The sequence below is a fragment of the Botrytis deweyae genome (assembly GCF_014898535.1).
Source record: "Botrytis deweyae strain B1 chromosome Unknown BDEW_021, whole genome shotgun sequence".
Taxonomy (NCBI): Eukaryota; Fungi; Ascomycota; class Leotiomycetes; order Helotiales; family Sclerotiniaceae; genus Botrytis; species Botrytis deweyae.
Genome location: NW_024066228.1, coordinates 386,932 through 405,123, shown reverse-complemented (window position 1 = coordinate 405,123; position 18,192 = coordinate 386,932). Strand labels below are relative to the sequence as shown.

The window sequence follows — 18,192 nt, the reverse complement described above, 5'->3', positions numbered from 1 at the left end:
GATGATTGTTGGACGAACATTCAAGAGGCAAATCAACTCGTAACAATATCGTGAAAGTTTTCACGATCCATCGAGCTATGACTGTACATACGAGTGTATGGGGCCATTCGTAACCTCAGCGGGAGATGAACATCCGCATTACTCAACCGCGTATGTCTTGCAAAGTCTGATGAAGAGCCAAGCCTCATTTCTTATTTCTCATACAAGACCCTTTGCATTCATCAACTCTAATGCCTTGATCGTACAATGGTCCAGAATCAGGGTAAAACAAAACATATCAAACTCGCACGGATGATCTGATGAAGCTCCCGGATTCAGTGATCTGTGCGTTATCTGCCGTGGATGCTTCTCTTAAACAAGCTTTTCTTTCCGTTGTTGCCTATGGGGAATATCATATAAGTATTGTTTCTTGAGATCCTGTACTTTGTTGTGGGTTGAACTCGAATTTTTCAATTGTTGTATCCTAGGGTTTGTCGTTCATCGGGTAATTATCATGTCATCACACGAAAGGTAGGTGAACTCCCTGATGTCTTCGATGAAAAACAAGAAATCACGAGGTGCTTCTTTGGCTAATCAGAGAATCGAACAGGCATCTTTCATCGAGTTCCGTCTCTAGTCAAACCCCATTGAAGAAGACTTATAGTCATGGATCGATATATCAAGGAAACGAAGAATCTCAACCAAAGTTAAAGTTGCTTGAAAATCCTCTGGCTCACAATAGAAGAAAATATTCGGTAACCCCTCCAGTTCCGAGTCCTATACATGAGATCTCTGGTCCTATCAATATCGCCCGAAAACAATCTTACGATGAATCGATCGAGAACCAATATGATGACAGGAAAGTCGATCCATTTTCAAAAGATGGTGCCGAGGAAGAAATGTTCGAAACCCCCGAGTTTCGAAGATATGAGGAGACTACGAACATGGAACTTTTCTATGATCTCTTTTTCGTTGCGAATTTGACGACGTTCAACGATGTGCATGATGTCAATGAGGTTGATGCACTCAAGTCATATGCCGGATTCTTCTGTATCCTTTGGTTCTTGTGGTTACAAGTCAGTCTTTTTGATGTTAGGTTTGTTACGGATAGTATATTGGAGAGAATAGGAAAAGCATGTCAATTTGGTGTAATGATTGGATTGGCAATTGTAGGACCGGACTTTAATTCATCGGACCAAAAGCCTGGTGCTTTTCGTTCACTGGCAATCATCTTGATGTTTTCGCGACTGGTTTTGAGCTTTCAATATTCTGTTATATTGGTATGTTTCTCGTGTTCTTCGGGAGAAATCTTTCATTACTAATTAATATGCAGTATCACGTTTGGTATTATAAAAATTCAAAATTACCACTCTTTCTTGTTGTTGTCGCTAATGTCATAGCTGCACTTGTATATTTTGGCACTTTTTTGTATGTTTTCCGGTATTCAAATTGGCATTAAGCTAATGATTTCAAGTGGATTCTCGGAAGAAACATCTAAGACTGGCAAAGTGTTCATTGTTTGGTATGTCACAGCTGTCTTAGAGACTGCCGTCAACATTGCTATATCGTCGAAGTGGAAAGTCTTGAGCTTTAGAGGATCTCATCTTGTCCAAAGAATGACTCTACTCACTTTGATTATTTGTGAGTAAACGATTTTGAGGTCCAGACGAGTCGTCACTAATTCCGTTGTAGTGGGTGAAGGTATAATTGGAGTTAGCAAAAGTATTGCAGATGTAGGTCTCTCGAACTTCTTGATTCTTGGCTACTCAATATTGACTATCTATAGATTGCAGAACAAGAGGAGAAATGGACCGCAGCTCTCATTCTCACCATTGTATCAGCTGTTGGAATAATTGTATGTATTGATTTCTCACTCATTTGGCACAATTACTAACAATACCATTTAGTATTTCCTCTACATGCTTTATTTTGACTGGCTTAACCGATCTCAATTCGGTTCCATACGTCAACAAATATGGGCATTTCTCCATTTTCCATTTCATCTTGCACTAGTATTCCTCGCTGAAGGTGCTGCCCAATTCATCAGATGGCGAAAAGTAGTTGAGGTCATCAAGTAAGCTATACAACCAGTCTATTATTCGCTGCAGACTTTCCGATACTAATATCCCAACAGCCAAGTCAGCAAACAATACGTGAATCAATTCAAGAAAACCCCCGCTGTCGATAGTCTCGATCTCAGAACACGCTTAGCGAACGTCACTCAAAGAATCTTCGAGAAATTCCCCCCAGAATTCACACAAACTTTTACAGATACCCAAAGGGCTTTATTCAATATTGGTAATACGACTCTGGGGTCCACAGAACAATTGGGAAATATCACGACATTATTTTCCACAGTCCAGGATTCTCTATTCGATAATTTCGGAATCGATCCACCGGAAAGTGATAACGCGGTTACGGATCCTAATGAAGAATGGAATGAAAATCTTGGAGTTCTCGCTCTTGTGGTACGCACTCATCAGTTTCCCCCCCCCCCATACTCCTTTTCCCCTTTTACTCCCCCCCTCCACCCCTCCATACCCCCCAACCCCACCCTAACTTTTTATAATCAAAATAGTTCACCTATTTCTTCCTCGCCTCCGGCCTCACCCTCATCCTCATGAACATTCTCCACGCACTCAGTCGACCCCACATGACGCGTGCAGATAAACTTCGCAGCGCGGTCAACTTCATTCTTTCAATCATATTACTCGGACTCGCGGGTATATCGAATACCGATGCGGGATTTGCATTTGCGCAGAGTGCGGGGGTTTTGCCAAGTGTGGCGGGAGTGTATTTTTTTGGTATGTTATTTTTTTATTTTAATTTGTGCTTGTGTTTTGGGGTGGAGTGGATGATGAGATGAGATGATGAGATGATGAGATGAGGAGATGAGGAGATGAGGAGATGAGGAGATGAGGAGATGAGGAGATGAGGAGATGAGGAGATGAGGAGATGAGGAGATGAGGAGATGAGGAGATGAGGAGATGAGGAGATGAGGAGATGAGGAGAAGAAAACGAATTATACTAACTTTCGGTGTGATAGTTATGTTATTAGGATATACGAAATTGCTTTGGTGATATATATATATATATATATATATATATATCAAGAGTTAGTAGATTAATAGGATAGAACCGAGGAGGAAAGAACATAGGATATGGAGATAGCGATAGAGTATAGTAATTTGGTAGAGAGCAATAAATTAATGAAAGAATATCATCTGATATATTGAAACAAGATAAAGAGAGTAATGAATGAATGAATGAATAAATAGCTTTTAATAAAGTTAGCCATTAAAGCTCATTAACTCACTCTACTATAGTATCTATTCATTCGTTTACTGATGAGGATAGAATAATGTTGATATATTGATATGAATCACTTCTCGCAATTTATAATTGTTTTCGAGGTTGGAAAGATTGTATGGTGGGTAAAGGTTAGGTGGTAAAGGTGGTAAAGATTGTATAGAATCTTGTATCTCATTTCTCATACAGACTATAGGTATAGGTATAGGTATATCATCTCATCTCATCAATCTCATTCCAATCTCATCATCAATCTCATATCTCATCCCAATCTCATCAATCTCATCTCATATCTCATCCCAATCTCATCTCATATCCCATCAAACAAAGAAAAAACATCCCATCCATCACCCATCACCCATCATCCACCATTGCAATCCACAAATCCCTTCCAAACAACCAAACAATCAATCAACCAAATCCCAGAAAAACCCCAAAAACGCCCATCCATCCCTCAAAACCCATCCCACAATTCCCGTGATATAGATATATAGATATATAAGAACTCAGCAAACCCAAGCCCACCCACGCAAGCAAGCAATAAACAAATAGGTAACAAAGCGAGTGAAAGCTAACCACGGAGTATATATAAACCAACCACAAACCCACGAGCAAAGAAACCAAACAAGCAAAAAAAAAAAAAAAAAAAAAATAGAAACTCCAAGCCATCCATCCTATCCCAATCCGCCAAGTCCCCCGCATCACCATTCCACAAGCTCATAGCTTCGCGAGCTTCGCTGTCAAAGTGGATCCGCCCTCTCCACTCGCCCCGCCCAACATTCCAGACCGAGTAGACAATCGTGTTCATATAAGCAACACACTGCGCGACATCTCGACTCCCATCTCCCTCTGCTCTCGTTTTCAATTTCCCCTTCTCTCACCATCTCCGCACTCCTCACTTCTCCGCAACAACTCTACACAATTCTCCCAAAACCCCTCTGAATTTCCCTCTCCAGATCTTCCTCTCCGAATGCACTCTCTCATCCTCTCCCTGCCACATCATCTCAAACCTCTCTTTCAGCGTCCCGAAACTTCGATCCGGAAGAACACTAAACTCAACTTCCTCCTCCAAAACTAACTCGCGAACCGGGATGCGCGAAACCATAATCTCAGACATCGCTTCATTTTCCTCATCATCCTCATCGTCATTGTGAGCCGAACGAAGGGCCGAGATAGAAGCATGGATATCACGATCTGATTTTCTCAAAGCCGTGAAAGAAGCTGGAGAATCAAAAGTTGAAGACCGGGCAAGACGTCTAGGCTGCTCATCCTTTGCGTCTACAGATCCGAAATTGAAAGTGGAAGATCTTTCGAATCTCTTAGGACGAGGAGGAAGCGCTGGTGGCAAATCTCTCACTTCATCTCTTACCTCTTCGTGAGATGGAGATTGAGGTTGAGCTTGTGCTTGAGCGTTCATCTCAGCTTCAATCTGCGCCTGCATTTCGCGCTCCATTTCCTGCTCCATTTCACGTTCCATCTCTCGTTCCATTTGCGCTTGAATCTGTGCTTGCAATTGCGCATCTGTGAATTCGACGCGGAGAGAGGAGCTAGGACTTTGATTTGCGGTATCATTGGCGGTGGTGGGGGAGAGATCGAAGGTTTGGGGGTTAGGGAGTGGAGCGACGACGGGAAGGAGGGGAGAGGTAGCGGGGAAAGATTCTGCTTGTGGCTTGCTGACCACTGTAAAATCTTCATTTGAGACAACGGGAGCAGGAGTTGCGGAAACAGGAGTTGCGGAAACAGGATTCTCCACATGAACAAATTTATCATGTGCAGCTTCCACTTCCGGTTCCTCACGAGGAGCTCTCCCAACCAAAGTCTTATTCGCACTTTCCGCGACTTTCTTTCCCCCATTCTCCCGAACATCCTTTACTACAGCCCCCACCAACTTTCTAATCTCTCCACTAGCGCCTTTAGCCTGCTCAGCCAAAACGGCCTTTCCAGCCCTGACATCCCAGATATTGACTGCCCTCTTCCCCTCATGTTTGCGTCTGCGTTCATCAGTACACTTCAACTCATTCCTCAGTTGATATTCCAACTCCGGTAATGTAAATGCTATTTCATGAATGCCTCCACTCTCATCTCCATTCGAAAGCAACGGTTTCGAGTCCGAATGTTGCGAATGTGCTCGTCCATTAATCTGATAAGGTGGTCTCAACCACGCATCCATCAGATTCGTTGCACTATACAGTAAGGAAAAGGTACTTTGTTCCTCTACTTGTTTAAGAACTCCTCTCCTAATCCCCTCTCGGAATTGATTTCTTTCTCCTCTCCTTCCTCTCCCCTGTCCAATTCCCCAATTACTCAAACCCCACTTTGGTGGGTTCTGAATGGGAATATTGAAATCCGTCTCATCGTGTCCAAACACAAGATCGAATTTCGCATTTGGAACGATCCAGAAGACGGTTCGTTGTGTATAACGTGATAGTGGAGAAGATTTCCAATGAAGTGTTAAATCACCCGTCATGGAATCCGGATCCGAAATCTCTCGACCACGGATTTCTTCTCCGATTCCAAAACCCATTCCGATTCCAGTACCGGTTCCCATTCCTTCGAGATCTCGTTCTCGCTCTGTTTCAGAAGATGCATCTTCTGGTTCTTCCGACATTCCTTCCGGTTCTTCAGTCAGAATTGTTGGAATATTTGTAATGGACGGAGTTACAGGATGTGAATTTAGTGCTTCGAAAATACTAGGATTGCCCTCCGTTTGTGTATGCAATATTTGAGGTCTTTGTGGTGTTCTCGGTGGTGTATCAACAACCATCGCCCCAAATGTGGCTCCCGGTCTTGGCGAGAAAGGATTTAGGTTAGCATCTGGAAATAACGGACTAGTTAAATTCGATCTTGAGATGGCTTCTGGTGTCGGTTCCAAGAGAGAGAAAATGGGAGGAGCTTGAGCATTGGAAGGCACGAGAGTAGCAGTTGTGGAAGTTCTTCTGGGTGGGATTCTAGGTGGAAGAGCTGGAGTTGTAGATGTAGAAGGAGGTGTATCTTCTATAGTACTTTCTCTACCTAAAGGCGAAAAGATTCTTCGTGAAAGTGGTTCTGTCCTTGATCTTTGAAGGGGCTTAATTTCAGCAACTGGTGCGGTTTGAGATCTTGCTAGATGCTTTGGCTTAAAAGGGATTTTTGGTTTCGATACAGATTTTGAGCGTGGTTTGGCTTCACGATCGGCATCTGGTTTTAAACCAAGGGAGAAGGCGAATCGGGAAGAAATGTAGTTGTAATCCAGAGATTCATTGTAATAAGCCTGGGTATCGAATTCTGTAAATTCCGGAGTAAGATTGGCGCTGGCTGTAGTTGCAGATTTTGGTGAGGGCATAATTTTGATGGGGAAAGTGTAAGTTGTCTGGGAATTTGTTAACATTTGCATCGGAAATGATAGTTTGGTCGAAGAGTTGATGTTAAAAAGAATTGGTGAACGAGGGGCACCAAACTTACTTTTCTCCTGTCATTCTTTGGTCTCTCAGTCCGTTCATTGGTAGCAGTACCAGTCTGAGGATGATCGGTATCCATCGTACCATAAGCCAAATTATCGTCGTTCCTCATATCGGAAGAATTGGAAAGCTTCGCTTTACCACTCGACTTTCGAAGAACTTTGGAAGAAGAAGGCAGACAGTTGAATATATTACAACAGGACATGAATACCTTTCCGCCTTTCCGCCAAGTTAAAAATAGGTACGAGACCAAAAAGCGGTGTTGATAATGTGATAGTGGCAAAAGGAACCAACTAACCAAGCTGTCCAGCAGCTAGAATAAAACCGAGGGGGCGGGGGGGGGGAAGAGTATCGGTAAGGAAATGCAGGGAAAAAGTTAAGAATATAAAGGCGTAGTGCGTGCAGCCCTTCAATATGTAATAATATTGACGATATATGAACACACTTCTCACACTTGAATATGAAAAATGCCAAAGATATGAAGATATGAAGCTTGAACAATCTGCAAGCACAAGAAACGGAAAGATATGCGGTGAAATATATTCATATTCCCACTTCACAACGATTGAGCTTATCGAGTATCCAAACAAAAGCGGCAGAATTCTAAACAATTCCATTTTTAATAATATCCAACTCCATCTCTTTTCCCATTTTCACATCGGAAAACGAGGCTTGGATTTCATTCGATAAGAATGGGGACGCTTGGAAATGTTCCCATTTTCACCTGACGTGGTTCCTATCATCACCATCCCGCAAATGAAATTCACAAGCAAAAAAAGGACTCTGCAAAGCGAAAGGTAAGCGGATCAACCATCAAAAACTTGCCAGCGAAACTTCTCGCCTCACGATGAAACACGAGAGTCTACTCCGTTAAAAAAGCCTAGAGTGGAGCATCTTCTTACCTACATAACTCGATTATGACATTTGACCGTTTGGGTGGTAAGAGTTGGATGATGTGAATAATAATGAAGAGTCAATGAGGAGTCAATGAGGAGTAAACGAGGAGTCATAATTGGAAAAATCCGGTAAATGGACAAAATTATCCATCGTTTCGAGCAAAGAACCCGCCCAGATGCATGAATTTGCTGTACTTTATGGACTAGTCCTGTACCGTCCTGTACAAAGTATGTTGGAGCTTGATTAGCTGCAGCTGAAGAATCTTCGCTGCAGCTTATTGCTGGCTCGTTAGGTTAGCTCGGTTAGGCTTTGGCTTAATTATGGAGATGGCATCGGATCCCTCAAATAACGGTGAGAGAGGTTGGCTGCGCTGCAAACCTGCGTAATGGTTGCGATACGGATCGCCTGCTCCCCGTACCGTTTGCTTGCCCCTTGTACATGCTACAGAGTGTGTACGGACTCCGGAGTACATCGTGGATTCATCGCACTCTCACATCGTACCGCATCGAGTGCCAATGAATGAGAGATTGCGAATAAGTACCCCAGACCCCCTTCGAGAGCTTGTACAAGTGACTCGCGAGATTAAGGAACGACCAACACAACAAATGGTCACCATAGCCAAGCTAATCAGTAGCTGTGTTTCGAAACTCCTATCACGCTTCCGAGCCTCGGTATCTCGATGCTCGAATCCAGCGTTGACATGACATGATAATACATGATAAGACATGAACATCACATGAACACCACAGGTGTTGGCTCTCCTGTTGGCTCGGTATAGTTCGTGAGATGTGGAAATGAGGAAGCAACCCAAGTAAAGATAGAGTAACACTCCGTACTTGGACGAGTATTCATTGCCCACGTCAGTCATTTGGTTGTTGGTTGATTTCCCCAGTTTGCCTGGGTACCCACGAGGACTGGAGAATCTATGAAAAGTATACTAGTTCTAAGCAATTGAGTTGATGGAGTGTTTCAAGTATGTATGATGTGAAGATCGAAGAGAGGGGTAGCAATTTTGATGCATGCCTCTGATCATGTTGTTGCTCTAGTTTAGGTACAAATAATATGTAGAGCAGATAGAATTGACGTAGTGTCGTGATAAGAAGCATGTGATGATAGTCAACGAAAATTATATGGGATTCAAGGACTTAGTTACTGTAGAGTGGTGAGAGGCATCCAATTATGAGGTACTGGATATCGTCATTTCAAGCAGATGAATGTAGCTTCCTTGTAATAGATCGGTAGGTGCATGTTAGAAGTCCTGATCGAGAGATTGAGTGTTCAGATAAAGACAGCACCTACCTGTTCATCACACAGAAGATACATGACCTACTGTACGAGTAGGGTGAAGTGAGAATGTATGCAGATTGAGACCTCTTTATGTATGATGCTCTTTTTCACCAACTTCACAATTGATGGCACCAAACAGCACTATTGCGTTATGAATAAATGACCGGTCCCGGAAACGAAACCTAAAAAGGGCAATATTTTCCTTGATATCTTGTATTTTAATGCAGGAAGAATTGCATTGTTATAAATATGGTGAGATCTCTCAACTAACCCCCCAATCTATCTTCGTATAATGCTATTGCGCACACACAAAAATCATAGAAGTGATATTTATCTGATCCGCCCCAGCTTGCCATTGTACAAAGTGTTGAAGTCCCAATTTCCAGATGTGGTATCTTGTCAGTCCAGTCCACCCCAGTCCAGCCCATAACGCCGTGGTCTTTACTATGAATCCATTCATAGAAGTCCCTCCATTGTCGCTGTCCATTTAACAAACCCCTGATATAATATACCCCCAGACCTCTTTCAACGAAGCCATCAATTCCTCTTAGGTTTCTTTCCCATTTTGTTCGCCGTCATTAACTTGATCGCTATAGGAAATGTACCGTTTTTAGGTGGCTTTCGGCCGGGCAGGCTCGTGGTGCTAATTGAGGTTCGACAAACCGGGCATGATTTCCTGCCGTTATTCCCTGCGTGTAATGCTGAGTGAAGACACTCGGAACAGAAGAGATGGCCTATATGATATTAGAAGTGCTAGAAACGAACGTTGTGAAGGAACATACCACAATGTGTTACCGTCAGATCCGTCGGATTATCCATACATATGATACACTGGAACTCTACTAATTTGACCGGTTTTGTTGCTTCATCTTGGTTTTGTTGTTTGATCAAGTCTTCTTGTCTTTTCGCCTTCGCAGCTTCATATTCTTGTAGATTCGAATTCTCCGCGAGATCAACCACTTCGACATCTTCCTCGGGTTTTGTTTCTGATGGTGAAAGCTTGCGACGTTTTGCAGATGTAGACTTTGAGAGACTTGGCTTTCGTCGTTTTGGGGATTTCGGTCTGGTGAGTGTAGCTGGACGTAAACTGGTGCCGCTAAGAGCTCTGCGTCTTTCTGGCGGGGGAACCATAGCTGGTGATGATTCAGTAAGATCAACTACACCGTAACTATCGGAAACTCGACTAGGTATTCGTGGTGGCGATGCAAATGGATCGTCAATCTCTTCGTCGTTTTCGTTGTCTTGTGAAAGAAAAGTGTCCCAGTCGAAATTTGCTAAAGCCTCGGCGTCGTCGTCATAAAAGGAAGACCCTCTTCCTGGTTGTGAGGATGGTCGTGAATTTTGTCGACCCACTTGATTTGATGGTGGTGGAGGTGGTGATCGATACCGGACGGTTTCGTCAAAAGGATCAAAAGAAAAAAGATCGGGGGGAGATGAGCTCCGAGAGCGTTTTGTGCGGTTTTCACCAGGTCTTGAATTTGAATTAGTGGTTGTTGTAGAGGCGGATACGGCTCCAAGTATCATTGCCGGTGCATTGCTCCTTGAACCGAGACGGTGAGAGGATGGTTCTGGCTGTGATTGTCCTGTATGGGAATCTGATACAAAAAGTGGTGATGATGATATTGCAGGTAGCTCCAATCTGTTCTCGGGATTTGGCCGACTGATTGGAGGTAAAGTTAGAGATTCAATGTCCTCTCCTCTACCAGCCAAAGATTCGTTGTTCCATAGTAAACGGTTGTTTGAGTTTGCGTTGGCGGTCGATGCCGAATTTGGATTTCTATTGTTGTCGTTGTTGTAATGGGGTGAATATGGATAGCCTGAGGTCATTTTGGTATGGAAGTAAAATTACTGAAAGATGATAGCATGAGCACTCTGTAGATTCAAGAACCGTAGAATAATAGTTTCTTCTCATCTCATTCATACATAAGATAAACAATGAAACCCAATCAATGTGCCAACTTTTGTGCGATGCGAAATGGAATGAGAGAATATTGACAGTATAGAAAGTACCTAGGTGGATAGGTACCGTATAGAAAGGTCTGAAGTCAAAAGATAGAAAGGAGAATCGAGTACCGTCCTTAGGTATCTAGTATCTAGTACTAGGTAATCTATATTTCGTCTAACCGCAACAAAGTTTCAAGGGAGTTGGAGGGAGGCTGATGAGAGTGACAGCGAGAGTACGAGAGAGATTGAGAGTAAGGTTGGACAGGAATGGGTTGCTTTGCTGTCGATGTTGTTGTTGTTGTTGTCGTTGTCGTTGTCGTTGTCGCTGTCGCTGTCGTCGTTGTCTTATTTTCCCCTTATACTCCGGGCGAGGGTCAAATTCAATCTACCTAAGAACTGGGCGCTGTACAGTATTAACATCTATAAGTCGTGTTTGTACTTGTGTGTGTCTCTATGATGAATTTCGTTGATTAGTTTAATGAATGTTACACTATCAGAATCATACGAGTAGCAATGGGCAAAACCCGAAGAAAAGTATAAAGTTTCATACGAACGGGAAGAAAGAACGGAAGAAAGAAAGAAAGAAAGAAACTCGGGACAATATTGCTGCCGGTGGAACACTTATGAAAGATTAGATTGATACAAATGCCACTCCTCTCTGGAGGCGTCTTATTGTTGTTAATATGATCAATGACGGCAATATTTCCCCTTCCTTACTGGTAGGTAGCTGATGATAAAACTCCGAATTTCTGTCTTATCCGAACAGGTCAGATTGAAATAAAAAGATCCTCGGGAGCGAAAGAAGTTATCGATAAGGAAGTTTCGGCACGGTATTAGTCAGCGAAAGACTGATGAATTTCAGCCTCGCAAGGATGTAATGTTCAGCCTTGCCTTTAAATTTTATTGAAAATCTATCTTAGAAATCATGCTCAATAAATCCTTAACAAGTGCTGCCACACCAAAAGTGGTAAAAAGGAAACAAGAGACCTCGAACTTGAAAGAATACGTACTGACCTACGATATGATAATAGTATATACTTAATATGAGTGATTACCAATCAAATGGATTGGTAACCCAAAGTCGATTCCAAGTTTCCATCAGCCTCGTTAAGCCACACGAGGCTACACATCAAAGCCTTGTCTACCTGGTCCATCACCGGTATCCTTATCATCAATTGGCCACCCCCGCCCGAAAAAAAAATAACCCTTACACTTTGGGAGGCTTGTCCAGGACGTCACTTTATCGATCAATTCGTTTCGTCTCCTGTTGCTTGACATTTTGATATTCATACCCACCTATCTACCGACTAACTATGTACGAGTAAATTGGTCAAGATAATGATTTAATAAGATTTCTTTTCATATTATGCTTCTTTCGTTCCGCGTTGGTCGTGCAAGTAGACCAAGCGCAAGCTTCATTCGTCTTGCAAAATATCGAGCTCGTAAACCTCAAGATACCCCAATATCTTGGGCGCGATGGCGAACATATGCCACGGAATCAAATGGATCAACACATGATTCGGCACAAGAGCCGATGCAAGTGTTGGCCGAAGTAGAAGATCAATCCAGTATGTCGAACAAAAACTTCGATAATTAATTTGAAAGTCAGCTAAGCAAAAAGTAGAAGACCCAGAGCAACCTCGATTCAATGAGATAGGAATTCAACAAATAAGTGCTCATATATACGATCAAGTGTTTAAGGACATCCAATCCCTTCCCTCTCAGGAGCTCGTAGATCTTTCAAAAGATCATCTGCAGAGGCATGAATTACTTGGGAAGAATACGGACAATACTCCTCCGATATCTTTCGATCTTCCCGAGCTACAAGGTGATACACTCGATGAGCATTTCTATAAACTGGGCGTAGATGCTTCCGAACCATACATGACATTTGCGAAGCAATTTGTTAAGACGGAAACTCCACCTCGGCCGCTCAAATGGTCACGTCAAAGTGGATGGACGAGGTACAAGAACGACGGCACGCCTGAAGCGGTACTTGCCCCAGATGAAGAAATGTTATGTTTTGACACGGAAGTGATGTGGAAAGAAAGTTCATTTGCTGTCATGGCGTGTGCTGTTAGTCCTACAAATTGGTATTCTTGGTTATCGCCGTGGCTGTTGGGGGAGACTGATAATGATCGTCAATTGATACCTCTCGGAGATGCAAAGAAACCACGAATTATCGTGGGGCATAATATTGGTTACGATCGAGCCAGGGTAGCCGAGGAATACGACATCAATCAATCGAAGAACTGTTTCTTGGATACTATGTCATTACATGTTGCCGTCAATGGAATGTGTTCACGTCAAAGACCGACTTGGATGAAACATCGAAAGGATCGGGAATTACGCGAAAAGATCGCTGGGGAGACCGACAGTGCAGAATTAGCAGCTTTGCTGGGTCACAAGTCTATTTCGGAAGAGGAAGAAGCAGAATTATGGATAGGCAGAAGCTCCGTCAATTCATTAAGAGATGTCGCAAAATTTCATCTCAATGTCACAATCGACAAAGCAGCAAGGGATTCATTTGGTGAATGTGACCGGGAAGGAATCATGGCAAAACTAGATGAACTTCTTCACTATTGTGCAGCGGATGTTGACATTACCCATAGAGTTTACAAAAGAGTGTTTCCCAATTTTGTCGAGACATGCCCACATCCAGTCAGCTTTGCAGCATTGAGACATCTCTCATCGGTCATACTTCCAATTGATAGATCGTGGGAATCTTATGTCGCCAATGCCGAAGCCACCTATCACAAGTTGTCTGATGCAGTACAAGAACGACTTCTTGCTTTGAAAGATAAAGCTTTAGAGATGAAAGATGATCCTGAGTCATGGAAGAACGACGCTTGGCTAAAACAACTCGATTGGACTATTCAAGAGGTCAAAATGGTGAAGGGGAAAACAAAAAAGGATCCCCCAAGACCAGCTAAAAGACAGAAGATGCCTGGTAAGCCTCAATGGTATAAAGATCTCTACCCTAAAGTCACCGGTCCTATTAATTTATCAGTCCGTACTCGAATTGCACCATTACTTCTGCGTTTGGCTTGGGATGGGTATCCATTAGTATGGTCCGACAAATATGGTTGGACTTTTAGAGTTCCTATCGAAGAGGCTCACAATTATAAACAAAAACAAATGCAAGAGTGCAATGCATTTGAAGAAGCTGATGTAGCTCTGCGAGACGATACATCTGCTGCTTACTTTAAAATTCCGCACAAGGACGGTCCATTGGCTAAATGTGGAAATCCGATGGCGAAAAGTTATGTGCAATACTTCGACAAAGGTATTCTTTCTTCCGAGTATTCATATGCAAGGGAAGCACTAGAGATGAATGCTTCTTGTTCTTATTGGATAAGTGCAAGAAATCGTATACAGTCTCAGATGACGGTATATGAAAAAGATGGAGCAAAGGGGCCTGCAACATCGCAATCCGAGTTAGAAATAGGCTATATTCTACCGCAAATAATTCCCATGGGTACCGTGACTCGAAGAGCAGTGGAGAATACATGGCTTACAGCAAGTAATGCCAAAGCGAACCGTGTTGGCTCAGAACTAAAGTCAATGATAAAGGCCCCACCTGGTTATTGCTTCGTTGGTGCAGATGTGGATTCCGAAGAGCTATGGATTGCTAGTCTTGTTGGAGATGCCCAATTCAAACTACATGGAGGTAATGCTGTCGGTTTTATGACTTTAGAGGGTACCAAAGCAGCAGGTACGGATCTCCATTCTCGCACAGCTGGCATTCTCGGTATTACCCGTAATGATGCCAAGGTCTTCAATTATGGTCGAATCTATGGAGCTGGTTTGAAGTTCGCGTCAACTCTACTTCGGCAATTCAATCCTAGTCTCACGGAAGCTGAAACCTCCCACACAGCTGGAAACCTTTACAAGGCTACTAAAGGCGTCAAAACCAGCAGAAAGATTCTTTATCCCGGACCTTTTTGGCGTGGAGGAACAGAAAGTTTTGTTTTCAACAAGTTGGAAGAATTTGCAGAGCAAGAAAGGCCACGCACTCCGGTTCTAGGCGCAGGAATAACAGAAGCCCTAATGGCATGTTTCGTTTCCAAAGGCGGTTTTATGACATCACGCATCAATTGGGCAATTCAATCCTCAGGTGTAGATTATTTGCACCTTCTCATTATTTCCATGGATTACATCATTCGTCTCTACAATATTAATGCCCGCCTAGCCATAACTGTTCATGACGAAATCAGATATCTAGTTCAAGATGAAGATAAATATCGTGCTGCATTAGCATTACAAGTATCCAATCTCTGGACTCGAGCTATGTTTTCCCAACAAATGGGAATCAACGATCTACCACAGTCCTGCGCCTATTTTTCCGCAGTCGACATTGATCACGTTTTAAGAAAAGAAGTCGATATGGATTGTATCACACCTTCACATAAGACTGCAATACCTCATGGCGAATCAATAGATATCCAACAACTTCTTCTCCAACCATCCGCCCATCTCGACCCGTCCATCGTCTCCACAGATCCTCCAAATCTCTCCGATATTGCCTACGAACCCCGTATTCCAGTCATGGAATCCCTTCAGAAATCTACAGACTTGATGTTCCTCAAAGCACAAATCACTGCTGACGACCAAGAGCTCAAAGATATCATCAAAGAGAAGAGGAAATTAAATGAGAAGGATGCACCAGCGAAACCGAAGATTTCAAGATGTAATTCCGTGCCTTATCATACTTATGCTCATTTATTGGAAGAACCGATAATGGTTAGCGATGCTTTGAGAGTGGGTAAGGCGTTTGATGCTGCTAAAGGGAAAAACTGGGCGTGGGATGTTAAGGGAAAAGTAGGAGGAACGAGGAGTGGCGCGGGGGTTAGATTCTAGATTCTTGGTTTACTGGATTGGATGAATGGATATCTTTGGATCGTGTAATTGTATCTTGAGATCGTTTTGTTTTCTGTGGCTTTGTTCTCTTTTCTTTTCTTTCTTTTGGTGTATGTATGTATGTTTGTATGTATAGATTTAGATGAACTTTAGGTACTCGGATACTGTGGATATAGGAGTTGGGTCGGTTGGTTGGGAAGGAGAGGGGGAGAGGGGGAGAGGGGGAAAGGGGGAAAGACGGAGGTCCTTGGATTGTGTTGTATGATATGATGGATCTATTTACTCCCTTTTCTTGGTTTCTTGGTGTGAGGTGGTTCGGATTTATCGGGTAGATGCCTCTGGATGGATGGATGGATTAGAAAATGGGAAATTCGTGTTTGTGTATGTGTGTGTGTGTGTGTGTGTGTGTGTGTGTGTGTGTGTGTGTGTGTGTGTATGTGTATGTGTTTTGTATGTATAGTGGATAAATAAAATGTAGCTCTTCTCTTTCTTCTTTTCTTTTTTTTTGTTAAGAGAAATTGAAAATGAAGATGAAGATGAAGATAGAGATGGGGATGGGGATAAAGATGAAGATGAAGATGATAGAATATTTTTTATTGTGTTGGTCTCGCCTCTTGGAATAGGGGTAAAGTGGGTATATTAGATGGATGAATATATTAGATGGACATATATGTTTGCTAGGCGAGGGGGCGGGTAAGTGCTTAGGTAGGTTGGCAGATTGAGTAGGTGAGTAGGTGACTAATAAGTAGATAGATTGAGGGGCAGAGGAGGCGAGGGATCGAAGGGCGAGGAGCTGGGAAAGGGAAAAGGAAAGGGGAGGGAAAGGAAAGGGAAGGGAAAGTTAGGAAAAAAATGTCTTGAATAGTGTTTTTATGTATTTTTGATAGGTTTTTTTGATTTCTTGATTTCTTGTAGAGGTTGATGTTTTATATTGGATATTCTTTAAAATCCTTCCTCTTTTTTATTTCTTTTTTTCTTTTTTTCTCTCCTTTTTTTCGTGGTTCGTCTAAGGTTATCGTCTGTGTGTTTGTACAAGTGGTTTTTTTTTTCTATAGATTTGAGTTTGGGGTTGGGTATGGGTTTGTTGATTTAGAGGTTTGTTGATTTAGAGGTTTGTTGATTTAGAGGTTTGTTGATTTAGAGGTTTGTTGATTCGAGGGTTTAATAATTCGGAGGTTTGATTAGATTAATCTGATTAAATTTGTTGTTGTTGTTGTTATTGTTGTTATTGGAAACAGAGTGGAAGGGGGGTCGGAATGAGGCTTTGGGGAAAGGGGAGAGGGGGGGAGAGAGGGGAAAGGTGGGGGGAAGGGAAGAGTTTTAAAATAAAGCGGTCTGGATCTCTATCTGGATCTCAGTCTCAGTTTTAATTATAATTGTGGATAGTGGATGGGAGATGGGAGATGGTGGAGTGAAGAGGGTGGAGGGTGAGTTGTAGGTTATAGATTGTAGGTTGTAGGTTGTAGAAGTGGAAGTGGAAGTGGAATATTGATATGGATAGGAAGTTTCTGTTGGTTCTTAAGAGATTGAAGATTGATTGCAAATTGATTTGCTGGTGGTTGGGCGGAGGTGGGTTTAAAGAGCTAAATCATTTTTGGGGAGTTTTTTGGGGGCGAGGAGGGGAAAGGGGAGAAACATGCAGAGATGCATAACCCCGGAATCTTAATCTTGATCTTAATTCCAATCGTGGAAGGTGGATTGTAAGTTGTCAGTTGTATGGATGGAATAGAATCTGATTTGAATAGATTGAAATTTTTGGGGGGTTAACCAGATTGGACATTGATTTTTTGTTGGTGCTGTGGGTTTGGGGATGGGTGTTTTCTTTTCCCTGGTTCCTTTTGATGGATGAGGAGGAAGGGGAAGGACTGTTGTTTGGTTGGTTGATGGGCTGGAGCTGGGATTTGGACGGCAGTGATGAGAATTAGAGATGCATTTGGGAGGTTGAGGCGAGGACCTGGAAAGCTAGAAATCTGGGATGGTGAGAGGAGGAGTTTTGTAGTGGCGAGATGATGAATTGGTGAGATTGTGGAATGATGGGATTTGGAGTTTATATAGCGATTTGATTCTAGATGAAGAGGAGGATTAAAGATGTAAAGAAACTAACTTCGCGGCTCTAACGAATATTTGAGGTTAGTAGAGGAATTAGAAAGTGTGTCTGGGCGTTCTTTGAAGGTTTCTGGGGCGGCTTGCTTGGTTGGGGGTAGATATATACATAGGCGCAGTGCAAGAATTGGAGATTTGGGGAAGATTCTTTTTACTTCTTGGGATGGATGTGATTGGTTTGAGGTGATGGAGGTGATGGAGGTGATGGAGGTGATGGAGGTGATGGAGGTGATGGAGGTGATGGAGGTGATGGAGGTGATGGAGGTGATGGAGGTGATGGAGGTGATGGAGGTGGATGTACATGTAGATGGTTTTGGGCCGTGGAAGTGCATCTGTTGATGACTAGGTATGCACAGTATATTAAGTAAGTTCAATG

The 18,192-nt window shown here is 42.7% G+C and overlaps 4 protein-coding genes across 4 annotated transcripts; 2 read left to right on the top strand and 2 right to left on the bottom strand.

The window, feature by feature from the left end:
- Window positions 1-493: 493 nt before the first annotated feature.
- EAE98_008269 (uncharacterized protein) lies at window positions 494-3,060 on the top strand (the record flags this gene model as incomplete). Its single annotated transcript, XM_038955892.1, has 10 exons — window positions 494-510; window positions 590-1,259; window positions 1,313-1,407; window positions 1,454-1,620; window positions 1,672-1,712; window positions 1,766-1,834; window positions 1,887-2,053; window positions 2,114-2,447; window positions 2,558-2,783; window positions 3,026-3,060. The coding sequence occupies 10 exons, from the start codon at window positions 494-496 to the stop codon at window positions 3,058-3,060; spliced, it is 1,821 nt and encodes a 606-aa protein (XP_038807758.1).
- Window positions 3,061-3,511: 451 nt separating this feature from the next.
- Window positions 3,512-7,208, bottom strand: EAE98_008268 (uncharacterized protein). Its single transcript, XM_038955891.1, has 2 exons — window positions 6,730-7,208; window positions 3,512-6,637 (listed from the first exon to the last, which is right to left on the bottom strand). The coding sequence occupies exons 1-2, from the start codon at window positions 6,928-6,930 to the stop codon at window positions 4,184-4,186; spliced, it is 2,655 nt and encodes an 884-aa protein (XP_038807757.1). The 5' UTR covers window positions 6,931-7,208; the 3' UTR covers window positions 3,512-4,183.
- A 2,238-nt stretch (window positions 7,209-9,446) lies between these two features.
- Window positions 9,447-10,736, bottom strand: EAE98_008267 (uncharacterized protein; the record flags this gene model as incomplete). Its single annotated transcript, XM_038955890.1, has 2 exons — window positions 9,447-9,643; window positions 9,692-10,736. 2 exons carry the CDS (start codon window positions 10,734-10,736, stop codon window positions 9,447-9,449), a joined length of 1,242 nt encoding a protein of 413 aa, XP_038807756.1.
- Window positions 10,737-12,219: 1,483 nt separating this feature from the next.
- On the top strand, window positions 12,220-15,713 carry EAE98_008266 (uncharacterized protein; the record flags this gene model as incomplete). The annotated part of the gene is made up of 2 exons (XM_038955889.1): window positions 12,220-12,421; window positions 12,478-15,713. 2 exons carry the CDS (start codon window positions 12,220-12,222, stop codon window positions 15,711-15,713), a joined length of 3,438 nt encoding a protein of 1,145 aa, XP_038807755.1.
- Window positions 15,714-18,192: the final 2,479 nt, after the last annotated feature.